Genomic DNA, 20,108 nt, shown 5'->3' with positions numbered 1-20,108 from the left:
TCAAACATATTATTCATGAATTCTATATTTGCAAATTTACCTACTCATTGATCTTTATTTTAACCCTAAAATAAATACTTGCAGTGCTTTGCAGTCATTTTCAGGCAGGCACAGAGTGACAAAAAATTTGAGTCACTCAACACACACATTCCCAGCTGAGGGTGAACAAGGTCATGCTCTGCCCTCCTGTCTTAGCTCATACTGTAAACAAGTATCTTTTTTGTTGTCTATTTAGTGCCATGGTTTTTGTATTTTTGTGCTTTTTGTTGGTGATTTTGCTGTTTAAAATGGTCCCCAAGCATAATGCTGGTGTCTAGTGTTCCTCTGTGCAAGAAGGCTGTGGTGTGCCTTATTGAGAAAATGCATGGATTAGATAAGCTTCATTCAGGCATGAGTTATAGTGCTGTTGGCCACAAGTTCAATGTGGCCACAAGTTCAATGTTAATGAATAAACAATATATATTAAATAAGGTGCCTTTAGACAGAAGCACACATAAAACAAGATTAAGTATTGATTAGTTGATGAAAATGTTATAATGAGAGGTTCGCAGGAACCTAGCCTTATATTTCCCCTAAGAGCAATGGTTCAATATTCATTAATTCAGTGTTTACCGCAACTTTACAGACTATAGCTACAGAGAATAATGATAGAGAACTGTAGTTCAATTCACCAGGAAAATATGACAATTCTAAATGTGTATATCTAATAAAATAGCCTCAAAACGTATAAAGCAAAAACTGCTATAACTATAGGAAGAAATTGATAAAGTCACCATAACAGGAGGCACCTTTCTTAATTATTGATAGGTCAAGCAGACAGAAAATCAGAGATACAGAGGATTTGAAGAGAGCAATCAACAAGCTGAAGGTGAATTGATGGGTATAGACAGTTTACATTTTCCTCAAATAAACATGGAACAGTTAAAAAAAGTTTCTTGCTATATACTAGGCCACAGAGCAAGCCTCAGAGATTTTGAAGAATCGTTATTACACAGATATTCTCCAACCAATTGGGTTAGAAGTGGACGGTAAAAGTTAAATAAAACCAGTCATACATTTGGAAATTTGAAAACACACTTGGGCTTCCCTGGTGGCGCAGTGGTTAAGAATCTGCCTGCCAATGCAGGGAACACAGGTTCGCACCCTGGTCCGGGAAGATCCCACATGCTGCGGAGCAACTGAGCCTGTGTGCCACAGCTACTGAGCCTGTGCTCTAGAGCCCGCGAGCCACAACTACTGAAGCCCGTGCACCTAGAGCCCATGCTCTGCAACAAGAGAAGCCACCGCAATGAGAAGTCCATGCACCACAACAAGGAGTAGCCCCCGCTCGCTGCAACTAGAGAATGTCCACAAGCAGCAACGAAGACCCAACGCAGCCAAAAATATATAAATAAAATAAATTTTTAAAAATAAAAAAATAAAAAAACCCACACTTCTAAGTAGTTCAAGAGTCAAAAAAGAATCATAATGGAAATATAAAAATACTTAGAGATGAATGATAAGGAAAGCACAAGGTATCAAAACTTAAAACTTAAGAGATGCTAAGAAAGTAGAACTTAAAGGGAAATACGAAGTCTTAAATGCTTATTTTAGAGAATAGGGCAAAAAATTCATGAGCTGAATGTCCAGCCTGAAATTTTAGAAAAAGAAAACAAAATAAACCTAAGGAAGGTAGAAGAAAACAAATAATAAGTCTAAGGGTAGAGAATAATAAACTAGAAAACAAAGATACAAAGTAATAAACCAGTGCTAGTACTAAAAAAAGATGTTAGCAATAAGCTAAAAAACAAAGATACAAAGATACCAAAAAAAAAAGCAAAAAAACTCCAAAAACGAAAGACAAAGAGATCAACAAAGACAAAAATTTAGTCTGAAAACACAGGTAAACTGGAACTCTGGAGAAACTGATAAAGAATAGACAGAGGCATGAATAAACAATATTAGGAATGAAAAAAGAATGTTAACTTTTACAACAGAGATTTTAAAAGATAGTGAGTACTATAGTCCTTATGCCAATAATTTGAAAACTAACAAAATGGAAAAGTTCCTAGAAAAACATAACTTACCAAAGCTACGTCAAGATGTATAGTCCTAAGAGCACTAAAAAAAATTAATCAGCTTTAAAAATTTCCCTGCAAACACCAGAACGAGGTAGTTTTCAAACGAGTTCTGCAAAATTTCAGAGAACAGACCATTTCTATCTCCCAACTAATTCCACAGGGCCTTAAAACTGAGACAACAACAAGAAAGGAAAATTATAAGCCAATCTAACTCTCAAACACAGATGCCAGAAGTCCTGTATAAAACATTGGCAAATAGTAGTGTATAAAAAGAAAACATTAATCCTTGAAATTCAAGAGTGGTTTAATTTGAGAGATTCTGTACACTTTATTAATCACACTAACCAATTCAAGAAGAAAAACCATATGATTATCTTAATTGACACCAAAAAATTATTTGACAAAATTCAATCCCAGATTTTGATTAAAACAAAACAAAACCTAGAAATAAAAGGGGAGTTCCTTAACTAATTAAGTAAATCTATTTAGCAATCTATTATCATATATTATTCTAAACGAGGAAGTGTTAGAAACCTTCCCTTTGACCAAGACAAGGATGCCCGCTATTACTGATTCTATTCAACTTTGTACTGGAGGTCTTAGGCTGTAAGACAAGAAATGAAAGGCATAACAACTGTAAAGGAAGAAACAAAACTGTCATTATTTGCAGGTGATAAAATTCTTTACATGGAAAATCCGAAAGAATCTAAAGGTAAATTATTAGAAATAATGATGGTTTAGAGGGAAATGGTTAAAAAGAATAATAAAAGAAGACATCATTTAATTGCAACCAAAAAGTGTAAGATACCTAGGAATAAATTCTATCCAAAGATGTGCAAGACCTTTTTGCAGAAAATCATAAAATTGTACCTAAAAATCTTAAAGGAGATCTAATTAGATTGAGTGATACATTGTGCTCATGGATAAGAAGACTCAATATTGTAAAGATGTTATATTAGCCACAGATTGATCTATTGATGGAATGCAATTCTAATCCAAATCTTAGAAGGTGTTTTTTGTTTTCGTTTTTGCTTGTGTGTGTGGAAGTTGCCAAGTTGATTCTAAAAATACAAAAAGCCAAGAATAGTCAGGACATTCCTAAAGAAAAAGAACTAGGTGAGAGCACTTGCCTTACTAGATATAGGACTTGTACAAAGCTATATATATAGCTTTGTACAAAAATATATAATATATATTTTTTGGCCACGCCACGAGGCTTGCAGGATCTTAGTTCCCTGACCAGCAATCGAACCCGGGTCCTCGGCAGTGAGAGCTCAGAGTCCCAACTGCTGAACCGCCAGGGAATTCCCTATAATATTTCAATACTATAACACTATAATATGATATAATACTATAATAAAATTGTGTGGAATTGACACAGGGACATAGACAAAACGACCAGTGTAACAAAAGAGAGAGCTCAGAAACAGACCCAGGCACAAATGAAACGCTGATATATGTCTGAGGTCACACTGGAGACCTGTGGAGAAATAATGCTGGCACAACTGAGTATCCATGTGAGAAAAAGTGAATCTATACCATGCACAAAAAAATTCCAGACAGACTGAGGACTTAACGTGTGAAGAACAAAACTCGAAAGATTTGAGAAGATGATATAGTAGAATAGATCTCTGATGTTGACCTACGGAAGGGTTTCTTAAACAAGACAAAAGAGCCCTAACTGTAAATGTTCATACATTTGACTTTATTAAAACTAAAATTGAGACCTCTGTTTATTCAAAACACCACAAAGAAATCAAAAGTGAAAACAAAGGCCACAACTGGTAGAAGATATTCACCATACATACAGTGAACAATATTCAGAATGTATTAAGAATTCTTACATAGCAATAAGAACCCAACAGAAGGCAACCCAACAGAAAAAAAGGGCAGAAGACACAAGCATTAACTTGTGGAGGCAATAAACATGTGGGAAAGTATCCTCAACATTATAATTAGGGAAGTGCAAATTAGCAAGGAGGTATCATTTATACCTATTGGATTGGCCAAAAATTAAGGCTGACAGTGGCAAGTGTTGGAAAGGACATGGATTGGCAGGGACCCATATACACTGCTTGTACGAGTATAAATTGGTACAACCACCCTGGAAAACAGTCTAGCATTGTCTTCTAAAAACAGGTATATCCTAACATATCATCCTCTGACCTAGCAACCCTACGTCCAGTATACACAGCCTAGAGAAACTCTTGCCCATGTACTCAATATATAGTTTAAGCATATATACACATGGATAAACTTATTATAAAACAAAGAGCAAGAGAATGAAAGAGAGGGCAAATACAAGATAATGGTAATGTCCTAGCTCTTGTGTTGTGTGGTAAGTTTGACTTAAAGAAATATATCTGTTAAATGTTCCTTTTAAATTAAATGACTTAAAATTGAAGGTTTTCATTAGGGAAATTTACACTGACACAGCTACATGTGGTACAAATGTTCATTATCAGTCTGTCTCAAAGATTGTTGATTGGGTAATTTGATTTTCAGGGGCCAGTGGCTAATGAAATGTGTTTCATTTTGATAAAAATTGAAAGTCTTGCATACAAGTTCTCTATTTAGGAGTTAAGGACATGGTAAACCTGATATTCTATTTTAAACCTTTCTAGGAAGATTTAAAACATTCTATGGATGATCTCTTTCGTGAAAAACTTGCAAATCCAATACAGATATCTGAAAATAAAATTTCCAAATCATGGCATGACACCATTAAAATATTTTTGTCATTTTCAAACAAGCACAATGACCTCTTTGGTATATAAGTTATAGATTTTTTTTTTTCTAGAATGAGAGCATTATAATGCTTTCTTGAATTTAAAATTCCTGCTTTTTTTTTTTTTTCCTAAGCAGAGAAGATATCTAAATGGCCAAAGCCTGATTCAAAGTTATGCTCTTCATAGCAGACATCATACCATGATTGGGAAGCCTTCAGTGAGCGACATTAATGAAAAATAACTCAAAAAGAAGGCAGCATGAGCTAGCAACAAAATTCCTGTTCAAGAGACCTTGTAGGATGTTCTCTCGGTATAGTAGAAAAGTCACCCCAAGCAGGTGAGCAATAACTATGACATATTTGGGTGAGTAGATATTTTGCTTAACAATCCAACAAACCAGGGATGAGTAGGAAGCAATGCTTGGAAAATGGGTGGTACATAAATGAAGAAATGCTTGATATTTTTTGTCCTGTCAATTTCACAAGAGATTTCTGAAGTGTGGTGAAGCTCTTATTGGCATGTTTAAAAAACATTTTCCAAAGCTGCAATGGGACATGAAGAAATATCTTCCAGAGGGAAAAGAAACCAAGCGGACTAGAAATCCAACCATCACTATCTCTCAGAATGAAACTTTCAACTTTCCAGAAGAAAATTTCAACTCCCCAGGTTTTGAGCATGGTGGGCAGGCCCCTGAGCACCAGAGAACAGTCATCAGTGAAAAAAATCTCTCCGTGATTTTAGAGTCCACGTTCAATCTGAATACACTGAACTGAATAGCTGACGGAGCCCCCAGAACATGCTGCGATTTCAGACGTCCTTTGAGAGTTAGGATTTTCTAACTTAATGTAAATAAAGAGTAAAAATAGAAAGTGACAGGTTGAAAAACTACATATGTTTCATGCTGTCACTGTCCTGGATATGGAGCCCTTGGTGTAAGAGCGAAAATGAATTTCCTCTCAAAGATATAAAATAAAAATTTTATTATTATTAACCTTAAAGAATTAAATAATTATTTAAAACGTTGTGATGAAGTTTTTAAAAATTTACCTAAAGTTGGCAGTCTGTACTAAGTGGCCCAGAGAGGATGAAAATTTGAGGCCCACCGTCTGTAAGGTCTGCTGGGTCCCTGCAGGATTCTGAGCCTTTCTTATCGTGGGTTATGCTAGATCCTTCCTGTGAGGAGACAGAGTGTTTCTGGTGGTTTGCGCATGACATCTTTTCATGAAGAAATTTAAAGAGGAATCTGGAGAGAGTCAGGGTCTTGGGCACTAACCTCAGCATCTCCATTCTTAAAGAGCGGACTTTGACTTGGCCCCAATCACTGTTTCTACTTCCGTCCCCTATAAAGGTAGCACGTGGTCCAGGCTGAGAAATGCAGACTTGGAGATCGGTGACCCTGGAGTTGGAAGGATCTGGGTTGGAAACCTGCCCACGTTTTCCAGGTGTTCGGCTTTAGGGAAGTGACTTTCCCACCCTGAGGCACTCTGTTTCCAACTGGAAACTTGGGTAATTCCCTCATCCTGGCACAGTGATTGTGAATCCTGAATGAGAAAATGTGAAAGCTCTTTGAGACCTGCAATGTGGAGCATACTGAAGGATCAACAGCTCCCATCTCTCCCACTGCCAAAAATCTTACCGATTCCATTCTCCCAGCAGAAGCCAAGCCCTGCTCCGTGCTGGAGGTGATAGAGGCTGGCGAGGCACACACGGGATGGGCGTCAGGGAAACCGTGAGGGGAAGGAGATAGTGGCTCCTCTCGAGTCAGGCTTCGCTCTCAATCCAGCCATCCTTCACCCATCAGCCATTCATCTGTCTGTCCAATAAGTGCCATTTACGCACCTGCGCCAGCAGCCTGCGAGCCCTCTGGTTCCGTGGAGTTACATCTCACCACAACGTTCTCAACACTTTCCTAAAGTCCTGGCATTTGTGCTGAAGCCAGAGCTGTTCGTAGTGGCCAGAGTGCACATCCATCTGGCCTGGTGGTCTGGCAGGGCCCTTCTGGTAGCTCCACGTGGACCCACAAGCTGTGGCAGCTGAAGAAAACTGGGCTGAGCCTCCAGGAAACCACAGAGGGAGTGTAAGAATGTTGTCGGGGATTGGAAAAACCAAACCCACCCAAGTCGTGGGCTTCCTCCGTCCAGTCAGACAAACTCATGTAGACACAGGGCAGGTGCTGAGGAGGCAGACAGACCACGGCCACGACTGGACCGGGCTCTGTGATCTAGCGAAAGGGATGCCATCTCAGCCAGACTCGGGGAGAGCCAGGCTTCCAGAGTAGCCCTGCCAAGTTTAGGAAACAGGCAGGCTTTTCATCCCGGCTCCTCCCGCGTCCCCATGTCCAGACATTTGCTTGGTGACACCATGGTAACTATGATGCCACAATGGAACATTCTTCCCAAGGTGGTAGCAGGATCCCTCTGTTGAGCTCTGCGGTGTAAGGTCAGGGTGAGTTCGTTTCTCCTTTAGCAGGAGCAGTTCATGGAAGAACTCTGAGAACCATCCTGACGACAAGAAACACTTGGTGTCATGAGCAGAACATGGTGACTGAGGACGGCATGCACGGGTTCCTTGGGCTCTTGTGCATTGTCTGAGGCAAGGGTAGGCCTGGTGGTGGGGCTGGTGGAGGAGCGCGCCTGGGCTTTGAATTCCAGCTCCACCACTCGGCAGCTGTGTGACCTTGGGTGGGATTCTCAATGTCTCTGAGTATCAGTTTCTGAATCTGTAAAATGGGAATGATGATAGTGTCCACCTCACAGGGTGACTGTGTGAATGAACTGGGTGACATGCTGGGGCAGTTACTATGTAAAAGGATGAGCTGCCACCAATTAGAAGAAATTCTAGTAGAGTTTAGCAGGAGGGGCAAAATCAGGGAAGGCTTTCACGGAACACCTGCTTTTTGCTTTCAGCAGCATTTTATGGCTACAGAGTTAAGGCTAGGGTTGAATTCCACGAGTCAAAAGATGACCCTTTTCTGAGACCCGGCTCTGTGGGAAAGCCGGAGACCCTGGATTGTGGAGAAAACTGACCGGCGTGGCCACCTTCTTTCGCTGGGCCGTCTTACACGTTGCCGGCTGAATAGCGGGGCTGGGCAGCTGGTCCTTGCGTCTTTACTGCAGGGACCCAAAAAACAGGGATGTGACAGGTCTGTTTCCCATGTCCTGGAAGTTTTGTCAGTGGAAAGGAAAAGAGGCAGCGACTCTGATGCTGCAGTGAAATCACCACCCTGGGGAGGAGAGGAAAAGCCCATGCGTTTGCTGTTCTGTGTTCACAGCTGCCCATGGTGTCTGCTGCGGCTCTCTCTGGGGATGGCAGCGATGAGAGGGACGCTCTTGGTGCTGTTCTACGTCTCCCATGCTTCTGCCAGTGAGTGTGCTTCTCTCTTCCTTCCCAACTTTAGCTGATCGTGTGACATGGCAGGGGGAATCATCCCGGAAGAGGAAATGGTCCTTAATGTGCAGAGAGGGACTCAGGGGGGGTAGGTGACTCACGGCATTTTGCTCTGGGCAGCTTGCGTTGGTGGTGGGAACCAGGAAGAGAGTGGGACGTGGGGCGTGGACGTAGGAAACTGTGGCTTCAGCAGCCTGGTGTCAGGCCTAGTCCTTGGTGAGAGTACAGTTAGGGAGACAAGCCTTAGGCTATGGAGAGGCCCCCTGCGCAGACGGGGTTGGCGTGATGCCTGCCTCCCCACTCACAGCCCTGCCCTGCTCTTCCGGGGGCACATTCCCCGCGCTCCGTCAGGTGGCGGACATCCTTCCTGAGACGGGGTGGGGCCCCCGAGATGCGTCTTATGCACTTGGGAACCGGGCCTTCCCTGTGTTTCTACTTCAGTATTGTTCCGATGAAGCCCTTTATCCTTAAACCTTATTGTTACCTCTAAACTGACTCCCAATTGCAGGGCCCGGCCCAGGAACAGGGAGGTGCCTGAGAGGCTGCCTGGCCTCAGTTGGCAGAAGTGGCAGCTGCAGTCCCCTCCCCGACCCCCAGGTTGTCCAGGACTAAAATTCTGGCCTGGAAAGGGGAGATGGAGGGGGGCACCTGACTAAAGCAGGCTCTGCCCCACCTTCTGCCACCCCAGCTGGCTCTCTCCTGTCTTCCTGGAGTTAGATGGGGGACAGGAGAGAGCTTCCCATGCACGCACACACACACATGCACACGCCAAGAGGACCGCCCCACCTTCCAGGTCTCCTCCGTCTCCTTGCAGCCCAAGGAGACAAAACACAGATAGGGCCTCTCTCCACTCTTAAAAAGCCTCAGGCAAGGGACCCGGGGCAAACATTTCATCTCTGAGGCAGATTTCCTCATTATATCCTGGCTGTTCAAGAGTTTTATAAGGACAAATGAATCAGCCAGCTAGAGCTTTGAAAAAGCAAAAGTCATCACAAACCTGTAGGTTCTTCGTGGGGTAGGAAGAGTTGGTTAGTGCCTCGTTCACCACAGATTGCCAATGTCCTGTGAAAAAAAAATGGAATTCTTGTCTTTGGTGACCCTGAAGCACTTGGTGGCCTTACAGACATCATCTTGCTAACAACCAGCTCTTGTCACTGTTTCAGCAAAGACTCCAAGTGTCAACTCATAGAGATGTTTGATCACATGATGCCCTAGCATGGCGAGGTCTGCTGTGGTCCTTTAATGACTATACTGAATGTTCAGTCAACTTCAGCATCATGGTTTGGAAACTCTCTGTCACTGATGCTCACCTCAGAGGTCACCTCCTGGGGGAAGCCCTCCCAGACTTCATGTTCTGGGCAGAATCCATGCCCCCTCCTCTGTATACTCTGGGCACTGTCCCTTGTGTCACAAGTCTCTCTGAATGCTGCCACTCTCCAATGTGTCTGTCTCCCCTGTGCACTGTGACCTCCCCTGGGGCGGGGACAGGATCCTGAAATCCTTCCCTGCCAGCCCAGCCCCTAACTCAGCAGGGCTGCATGTGCAGTTGGATGAATGGCTGAAAAAGAAGCCACCAATGACCTGACTTTTTCAGCTGGTGCTACCCACCATGTGACACACAGAACCCAGGACCACCGATTTAGGAAAAAAGCACTGGGTACTCATGCAGTGGCTACCAGAGCAGTGGTTTACATGGGGAAAAAATGGAATTGTCCACTGGGCTTAGCATTATCAGTCATGGGGACACAACACTCCTCTTGTGACAGGCGTGTGTTACCCCACCTCTCATAAAAGGAAACTGAGGCCCAGACAGAGGAGTGGCTCTCCCCAAGTCTCAACACATAGGGGCCAACTGGACTTGGGACACTGTGTCCAGGGACTTCCTGAAACACTAGTGGTTCTCAACACCAAGTACACATTGGAATCTACCCTGGGGAGCTTTTGGAAAACATCAATGCCCAGGCCTCATCTCCAGGGGTCCGGGAGGGGCCGGGCAGCCGGCGGATGAAATGTTCAGTCAGCTTGAGAATCCCTATACTCCACTCTGCATAGGCGAGGATGAGAAGGGCACCCCTGGTCCACTAAGGAGGCCGGGCACGGGGACTCATCGGGACAGGGCTCATGGACTAGGGAGGGAGACCCACCAAGGGTCTTTTATGGGGAAGAAGACCCACTAGGAAAATAAACGTGGGTGGTAGAGTTAGTGGTGACCAAGACAGAGAGCCAGAAAAAGCGGGGAACCAGCAGAAGAGCGAGCGGGTCCTGGGGTCTGGTGCGGCGGCGGCAGCCCCAGGCCTCCAGCTCCTTGCCCCTGCACAACCCCCTGCAGCTTGCGGCATCCAGAAAAGCAACCCTGTGGAAACTTCCGAGGAGGGTCTGGTGGAAGACGAGGAGTTCCCGTGGGTGGTGTCGCTGCAGGATGTCCAGTACACACACCTGGCCTTCGGCAGCGTCCTCAGTGAGTTCTGGGTCCTCAGCATCGCATCCGCCTTTCAAAACAGGCCAGTACCCCTCCTTCGGAGTCTACGCGGCCCACCGAGGTGGAGTGGGGGGGTCCCTGTTTCCTGCTCAGCTTGGGGAGGCCTGGAAGGTCGATGCCCAGTGACAGGGTAACAGGGCTTTTTACCAGCGCAGCACTCGCTGTGAGTTTGGGGCTCCTGTGGTCACCAGTCGCCAAGGTTGGCGCAGTCTGTGTCTCCTCTGCTGTGAGGACTGCCAGCTGCACAAGTGCAAAGTGAAACGCTTGTTTCTCCATCTTCTACAGGAAGGATATTTGTTCCCATTTTATTACAATCAGAAAGGCACTAACTCTTTTTTTTTTTTTGACACTTTTTTTTTTTTTAATTTTTTTAAACATCTTTACTGGAGAGGCACTGACTCTTGATACTAGAGGTCCCTATTGCTTATCTTGTTAAGTGAATTGATAGGAGCCCTTACCTTAACACACTTACCTCGGGCCTTAACAATGTGACTGCCACAAATACATGCACGTAGAGAAAAGACTTGAAGGAAATACGCGAACACTTGAGGAGTGCCCATCTCTGGATGCTCAGAATGCATGTGATTTGTTTTCTTCTTTGAACTTCTCTGTATTCTCCAAATTTTTTACAATAAATGGGCATTCTCTTAAACCAGAAAAAGAAAAAAAACCTATACATGCTATTAAAGGAATAACTTTTTTTGGTAAAACATCTCACTTTCTGACCCAACGATTTCACTTTTGGGTATCAACATTAAGGAAATAATTTCAACCACTGGAAAAGTTTTATGCACAAAGTTGTTCATAGGATGATTAATTACACACAAAACACTGGAAGTGTAATGTCTGATTATCATGGATAAGTAAATTATGATATAGTTACTATTTTATAGTTTATAATACGTTATATATGATACATAGTATATAACTTCTATATATAATTACATATAGATCTATCTATTCAATATATTATATAGATATATATTATATGTGACATATACTATATATAGTATATATTATACAGTATATAATATATACTATATATAGTATACATACTATATTATATTATAATTTATAATTATAATTTATAAATATATAGTATATTATATAATTTATAGTATATATACTATATATTATATACTATTTATACATTATATATTATATATACACATATAGCGTATGGGGGGAGAGAATATAATTACTATAACTGGCCAAATACATTATAGTGTAAGCCCTTGATGAGATATTGTGCAATTGCTGAATTTTTTAACATATGACTTGTATTTTTTAATTAAAAATACATGTATTTAAATGAAAATACATGTAATACTGTGATGTTCATGAGGAACCAAAGGGTGTATAATGAAAATCAGCTCCTCCCCTTCCCTGCCCTTCAGTCATCATTTCCCTCCCTTGAGCCATTTCTGTCACCAGTTTCTTGGGTGTTCTTCCTGAAACACTCCATGCAGTCATGGATATCTATATACCTATAGGTCTATCTATATTGACTCATATCTATTGACAGAGAGAGAATTTTCTTTCTCCCCTGTATTAATCTGCTGGGGCTGCCACAATGAAATACTACAGACAGGGTGGCTTAGACAATAGAAATTTATTTCTTACCGTTCCAGAGGCCTGGAAGTCCAAGATCAAGGTGTCAGCAGGGTTGGTTTCTCCCGAGGACTCACCCCTTGGCGTGTGGGTGGCCACCTTCTCCTTGTGTTCTCCCATGGCCTTTCCTCTGTGTGCACACATTCTTGCTGTCTCTTCTTCTTATAAGGACACCAGTCCTGTTGGATTAGGGCCCCACCCTATGGACTCATTTAACCTTAATTACCTCCTTAAAGGCCCTATCTCCAAACACATTCACATTGGGGGTTAGGGCTTCACCTATGAATATGGGGGGACACAATTCAGTCCATACACCCGCCAATACAACTAGTAACACACCATATACATTATTCCACTCTTAGCTTTTTTCACTCTGTCATGAATGTTGGGTGATCCTTTCTTATCAATACATAGAAAGTTACCTCATTATATGCATCAGTTAGCTGCCCAGTATCCCATATGGATGTACCATAACTACACAGTCCTCTAATAATGGAAATTTGGGTTGTTTCCAATCTTCACTAGTAGCAAAAAATGCTGCAGTAGATACACTTGTACACACATTATTTCACATACATGGAAGTATATTGTTGCACGAATAACCTAAGAGTGGAAAAACTGGACTAAATCTTGATAGCTGTTGCCAACCAGCCCTCCAGAGAGGTTCTGTTTTCTATGTAGTGTTTTCATTACTGCTATTTTCTATCTGGTCTGCTGTTTTGGTTTTGATTTCCTCTCTGACTCTGGGTTTTATTAAAGACCATTTAAAAATATCCAGGTGATAGGGTGTTTTGTTTTGTATTTTAACATGATTTAAGTTTGAGTTAGACTGCATGGTGATCTATTAAGGAATTTGTTGATGTTATCTTTGTGGTCTACTATGTGGTCCATATGAATATTTTCCACAGGTAAATTAAAGAGCTCATTTTCTGTCCTTGGAGTACAATTTAATATATAAAATTGGGGCAGGGAGTCTACTTGATCTATCCTAGGCTGACTGAGGTGAATTACAAACTTCTGGCTTTTCCTCCTCCTATTTCCTGGAATTTAATTCATGAACATTGTATCACTTGCTGCAGATATTTATAAATGAACTCTTCACTGTAGACTGAATTCCTTATCATCACGAAAAGCCTTTCTTTGTCTTGTTGCACGCTCTTCTGCTCTGGTGTTCAGAATGAAGCTCCTGCTTTTTGTTTTTATTTTAGACTGTTCTGTTTTTATTGCTTCCTGTTCTTCTTTTCATTATATGGCTTTGTTTTGTATGTCTCTTCTGACAAATTTGGAAAGTTTGAACTTGTGTTCTCGTGGTCATCTTAGAATTATAATTTCATGGAAGACACACAAATCTTCTGTTTCTCTCTGGATAGTCCTCTCTAGATTCTACTGTGGCTGATGCCAGAATTCCTGTCTTTTCACTTCTTCCCTCATTCTTCATGACCACCCAATTTTAATAGGTTATTTATGTACTTTAATGTTTACCTTGATTCTTATATATATTTGTACACCCTTGTTATTTCATATATTAGCTATAAATAAATAATAGTTTAGACTCCCATAAAAGATGAGAAAATTGGTGTATACACCTACCTCTGCTGGTTTACACCACTATTCCAATCTATAACTTTAAAAGTTTCTCTTTTAATTTTAGACCCATATAATGAATTCCACACTTACTGATGGTCCCTTTGCTGGATTTTTTCCATTCAACACTGGAATTGGCTAAAATTTGTCTTCAAGTAGTTTCTTTTCTTTTTTTTTTTTTTTTTTTGGCCACGTTGCACAGCATGCGGGCTCTTAGTTCCCCGACCAGGAATCGACTGTGTGCCCCCTGCAGTGGAAGTGCAGAGTCCTAACTACTGGACTGCCAGGGAAGTCCCTCCAAGTAGTTTCTTAAAGGGCTCCCAAGAACCATATTTCCTTGAGTTTCACATATTCAGAAATGCTGTGCTGCCCTTAAACCTGAACGACCACTTAAGTGTAGAAGTCATGGATCATGCCTGCTGCCATTTGAAGACTTAACAGGCATTCTCACCCCCACCGCACCTCGGCTTCTGGTATTAAATCTTGCTGTGGAGAAGTCTGAAGCCATTCTGATTTTTTCCTCTATAGGTGGGAGATCACACATCCTAGTATTGCCCGGGAGAGGCCTGGTTTACACCTGTTATCCTATTGTTAGCATCTCCTTTCACTCTCACAAGTTCCCCAGCTTAGGCAATAAATTAGAGGACAAACTTAAGATGACTTAATCTGTTTTGTGTGGATGCCCAAGGATTCCTTCTTTGTCACTGAAGTCCAGCAACTTTACTAGCCATGCTGGATCTCTCCCATTTGCCCCTCCAGACCCACTCGCTACTCTTTTCCACTCTGCTGGGTCCCAGGAGGCTGACTTGTGTGGGTTACACCAATGGGCGCTCTTGCCTTCTGGGTTCCAGCTGGGTTTGGCCAAAGGGAGCACTGGCAAGAGATGAGAGGGAGGAAGGAAGTGAGGTCAGGTATTCCCCTGACAGGTACTGCAGACTGGATGCCTCCTCCAGCCAAGGGACCCACTCCCCATAGCTCTGTCTGACCACTCTCTCCCACCAACACCCTGTTGTTGCCTCAGCAGAAAGCTGCATATGCCACCCGGAACCCAGCATACTGCACTAGTCTCTGTGGTTTCCCTACATCCTGCGAGACCTTTGTAAAGAGTCCCTTTATTAAACTTTCCTCAGTTTACCTTATTTGAGTGTGTCATCTGTTTCCGGCTGGGAGCTGACAAGGGTACGTCTCAGTGTTGATCATTCTGTATTGATTTTTCCCTAGGATATGGAGTACGCTTCCACACTGTAGACACACGAGTCTTATTTCTGGAAAACTTTCTTGGCTTCTCAAGATTCCCTTGCTCTCTCTCCAGGAAGGACGCTGTTGCTATAGTTGGTATAGCTAAGATGGATGCAAAACTGATTGCTCACAAAGAATATCCAGTCAACACCATCATCATCCATGAGGACTTTGATAATAAAACAATGAAAAATAACATAGCCCTCCTGAAGACAGACACGGCGATGCAGTTCAACAACCTGGTCCGGCCCATCTGCTTCCTCGGCAGAAAGTTGCAGATGCCACCAGCCTTGCAGAACTGCTGGGTGGCAGGATGGAATCCCACATCTGCAGTTAATGCCTTCCTTCTCCTAGAGGGGGCTGTGTGTGTGCTAGCAGTGGGGGTCACTGGGATGAACCATTCTAGGGCTTAGCTCAGTAATTCAGGTGGCCTGAGGTTCTAGAGTTGGGCTGGAACCCTCACTTGATCCGTCAAGATTCCCAGCGCTTGCCCTCTTGAGACCATTCTTCATCTGGTCCTTTTTCTTCTATTCCTACACCAAAATTGGAAGTACATGGGCAGCAGGCAGCCTGAAATGAGTGCAAGGTTATCGAGGGGCCAGGGGACATTATTCCCTGAACCAGAGCTGACAGTCCTCTTGTCTGAGCCATCCTTGTTTTCTTTTATTTTTGGGAAACAAACAAGGAAATGCATTCATTCTCTGTAGATGTGGAGGACGGGTGAACATTTTCTCTGCCTATTTTCACATTCAAGTTCAAAGCAAAGGTAGTTTTCAGTAAAAACTGAGACACAGGTTCGGATTTCTGTGAGGAAAAGGGGGTTTATCAGAACATTTCCTACTCACTCCCATCTGGATATGTGAGTTGTAGTTGCGTTGACTCGGGGGATGTCTTCTTGTGAATAATTCTCGGGCTCTCTGTTGTCCAGACAGGAAATCACATGACGATGAGTATCCTGAGGAAAATCTCCGTGAAGGACATCGACTTGTGTCCCTTAAAAAAAATCGAGAAAACAGGATGTGGCAATCACATAGAGATGGAAACTGATGCCGTCTGCTTGGTAAGAACGTGCTGGAACAGAAGCTACAGGCTGAGAGTAAGCAGTGGTCACTTCATGGGGGGCCTCAGGACTCCCCCTCGCTGGATTGTGCGCTCCGTGAGGGCAGGGACTGTCACCTGGGATTCATGGACGTCTCCAGGGCGAACAGCACTTGGCAGGTAGCAAATGGTCGATAACAATCTGCCGAATGGACTAACCAGTCACCGTTTTCAGTGTGACATGACTAAGCATGGCTAAGTCACATGTTTTTTCATTAGCTAAAAGTTTGAAAGAGTGAGTCCAAACCACACCTGCAGATATACGCTGAGCACGCCTACAGCACAGGCTCGCTGTATTCGGCTTCTTTGGAACCCAGCCTGATGCTATTGTTCATCAGTTACCGGGTTTCTTTTTCCCTGTAAGAAGCCCTGCCCTCTACCTGAATGCGGGCTGTCCAGATGTGGCTGTCCTACTGCCTCAGGAAAATGTGCAGAATTCACAAACACCTGCTCAGGCCCCCTCATATCTGTATCTGGAAAAAGTGTGGCTTACCAGGGCCACACAGTTAATAAATCTTGAAGGCGAGAACTCAGGTCTGCCAGATTTCCAGGCAGAGTTTCCCTCCTCTACTCTAAAATTGTCTAAGACACTGATCAACCACTTTTGTCGAAGTAACCTTCAGGATTCCCTGATGGGGAAATTTTTTTTCCCAGAGGATCTAGGGAAAGTTTTTTAGAGAAAAGGGAAAAAATACATATGTGCGGACAATTCTTTCTCAAAGTCATTTTATTGCAAAAGCATGAGGGACTGCCTTTCATCAGGAAATAAGTTTGCCCTTCTAAAGCTGGTTCAACGTTTATCAAGTGTCTACATTGTACTGGCCTCTCTGCCAGGTGGAGGATTGTAGAAGCTTCTTAAATTACAGAATGTGTTAAAATACAGTAGAAGACGTAGCTACTTAACAAAATCCTGCCATCAGCCACTCCATCAACCTAGTGCCACACTTCATCAAACCCAGGATGCTGTCAGGTGCAGAATGCACCATTATTTTATGTAACACTGAGAAAGAAAAAATGCTGCCACTGAAACTCTGGAATCCACTGATTAAAAGACACATCCCATTTCAAAGATGCTAATTTTTAAGAGCATCTTAAATTCATTGGAATATGAATTTAATATAAATAGAATATCATTTACCCTCTAAATGATCACCTCTTTAAACCATCCACAAAGGTCAGATTGGTTTTTAACTGTAGCACTCCTGTAGACAGTCCTTTGTTTTTTAAGAGAATTGTGCTTGCAAAAAAAGAAAAAAAGGTGCCTTGTCTACCTAGGATCCTTCCTAGGAAATGTGTTCTAGTGTCCAGAGGCCCTCAAAGCCACACTTCTCACATGTAGAATAAGCTACCCAGGTTCAGTGTCTGCCCTAACGGGTCCTCAGAAACCCAACAAAATTAGAATCGCTCTGAACTCACCCCTCCTTTTTTCCCACAACTGTTAGGGCTTTTGCTGGATGTCAAGGTTGAGGATCACGCAATGAAAGGGGGTCGCTCCCCTGGGAGATGAGGTGGGGCTGGAGCGCCTGGTACTTTTTGTCTCCATTGCTTGAGCTTCAGAAGTCTCGGCCTTACACGTCATGGGGAAGAGAAACAGCAACTTGCAAAACCACACAATAGCCAGGGATGTTGACCGCACAGTCATTTGTCAAAACTATTTGTCCTGAATGGCATTCTTTTTCTTCCTCAAGCTGTAAAAGCACAGTTAAAACAAATTGGGAGTGGGACTGGTGAACGGAGGGGAGACCACTCCATCCTCAGCCAGAGAACCTCTGTGCCCCAGGCAGACACAATGAGGTGCAGATAAGAGCCTGTTCACCAGTCCTAGGAGGACCAGCCAGAGCTCAGGGATGAAATCTCCACCCTCTGCTGTTTGGCAGCATGGGATGCAAACAGTAGAATGTGAAAAACTGAAAACATCAAGAGTTCCACACTCAAGCACCCGCTTCCATCTAATGAGAAGCACACACAGAGCGAAGTCTGGAATGTCATCCTCGTGTGTGTGCAGCTGTGGGACAACCAGGGCATTATGGCAACCTTGCAGAGCATGCCTCCCGTGGCCCTGCTTGCAGAAGTGTTCTTTGCTTTTCCCATTTGCCTGCATTTCTGTTCTGGTGTGGCCTCCTCAGAAAAAGGAGGGTTCAGTGAAAGAGGTTGCATGTGTGTAGAAACCCAAGAAAGCTCAAACACCCAGGACTGGGAATGGGCAGGGGCTGAGGTGACCACTGTTTTGCCTCTTGAATTCTCACTGTTGGGTCTGTTCAGATTGTTTCCCATTGTCAGCTGCAAGCCCCCTCCCTCCATGCCTCAGTCCACACAGTGAGAGCAAACTGTGATCACCCAGCCTGTCTCGCCTGGCAGGTCACATAGATCAAAGGTAGCTGGCCAGCCTTTGATGATAAACTCCCTCTTGGACCAAGATGGACCACAGGCTGGTGCTGGGGGGCAGGTGTTCCTTTAAGAGGAGGCCTGGGGGCGGGGGGTAGGGTGGAGGACAGGTAAGGTAAATTATACCTAGTAGCTATCTTGTTGCTTTTCCCACATTTCTCAGTTTTTCACATAAAAATGATGGTCTTTTCTCCACACCAGGGTAATAGCAGCTAATTGTTTACTGAGGGCATCCCGTATGTCAGGCACTGTGCCAGGAGATCTGCCGGTGTTACAGGCACTAACCGTGTCCCCACATTAGCTCAGAGAATTAGCTAACCTGCTAGGGTCACATGTCCAGCCAAGTGTGCCGGGCTTCAACCCACTCACCTGAAGGGAGATAAGGTCTGTGTGGCAGAACTCCCGAGGCCCAGAGGACTGCTCCTGAGAGCCTGGGCCGGGGATGGGGGGCAGGGTACACTGGCAGGCAGCTGCCAGGATGGAAAAGCTGTGAACCCAGCCCGGCAGCGTGTGCTTCCTGGAAGTCTGACTGACCCTAGCAGGACTGTGGGTAGGTGCAAGCAGCTTAAATGAAGGATGGAAACAAAATAGGGAAGAGAAGGAACAACGGGAGCATTCCAGGCCAGAAAGGAACAAAATAACATTTGAGGAGTGAGAAACCAAAAGAGAGGGAGGATTTATTCAAAGTACTGGAAAGGGGCAAGAAAATGAAATGGGATCCAGGAAGCTACAGGCAAACTGCAGGAGCCTACAAATAATTTGTATAATGAAAGGAAAAGTCATCTTGTTGGAATTTGTGGTGGAGGTGGCCTAGATTGGAAATATTATCCTATAACTTACCCCATTTCCAGTGAGAGCCAGTGTAAGACTTTTCTAGAACAGATAGTAAGTTGCACAGGGACATATTAACAAAGAAAACAAGTTTTTCTAAGACCTGAAGCTTTCTGTCCTTTGTCACAGGGGGACCCAGGAAACCCAGTGATGTGTGAGCTGAAGGAACTGAGTCTGTGGGTACTGAGAGGAATCCTGTCTCAAGGTGGTGAGAAATGCCCTGGCCTGTTCCTCTACATCAAGGTGGAAGACTACAGCAACTGGATCACGTCCAAGACCAAGAAGACCAGCCCTCCCCTGTCTGCCTTCCACCACTGGGAAGACCCGATTCCTTTCCCCAGCCACTCATCACGTGATGTTGTGACACAGAAAAAACATGCTGGGCTGAGCCAGGTTGGACGGTCCCAACCACACTTCCAAGGACAAAAAAGGGCCACCGTGCATTCATGGTCACAAATGGCAAATGGCACTCCAGTGAGTCTAGACTTTAGGGAGAAGGGTCTGAGGGAGTCAGACAAGTCTGAGGTGGCCATCCAACCCATGTACTATGACTACTACGGTGGGGAGGTTGGGGAGGGCGGGTCTCTATCAGGCCAGAACAGGTTACATCAGCCCCAAGAAATTATCTTATTTTTCTCTGTGCTTGTTTTCTTTGGTAATGGTGTCTTAGTCTAGGAGCTAACCTTCCAAACGGAAGAGAAAGCT

At 43.6% G+C, this 20,108-nt stretch overlaps 2 protein-coding genes across 2 annotated transcripts in view; one reads left to right on the top strand and one right to left on the bottom strand.

Annotated features, from left to right (window-relative positions):
- Positions 1–20,091, top strand: PRSS54 (serine protease 54). Its single transcript, XM_082437099.1, is given in 8 exon segments — positions 1–471; positions 922–8,102; positions 8,104–8,152; positions 8,297–8,403; positions 10,307–10,681; positions 15,167–15,421; positions 16,018–16,149; positions 19,533–20,091. Coding segments are annotated over 7 exon segments (1,500 nt in total). The 5' UTR covers positions 1–471; positions 922–8,066; the 3' UTR covers positions 20,079–20,091.
- CFAP263 (cilia and flagella associated protein 263) overlaps positions 16,337–20,108 on the bottom strand; it is a 35,049-nt gene continuing 31,277 nt past the window's right edge. Inside the window, exon 10 of the mRNA XM_082439509.1 lies at positions 16,337–17,875. The gene's annotated coding sequence lies outside the window, so the exon portion shown is untranslated. The remainder of the gene's footprint in view (positions 17,876–20,108) is intronic.

The sequence above is a fragment of the Balaenoptera physalus genome (assembly GCF_965194825.1).
Source record: "Balaenoptera physalus genome assembly, chromosome: 19".
Taxonomy (NCBI): Eukaryota; Metazoa; Chordata; class Mammalia; order Artiodactyla; family Balaenopteridae; genus Balaenoptera; species Balaenoptera physalus.
The sequence above is the reverse complement of the archived record's forward strand: the minus strand, read 5'-3'. Positions and strand labels throughout refer to the sequence as shown.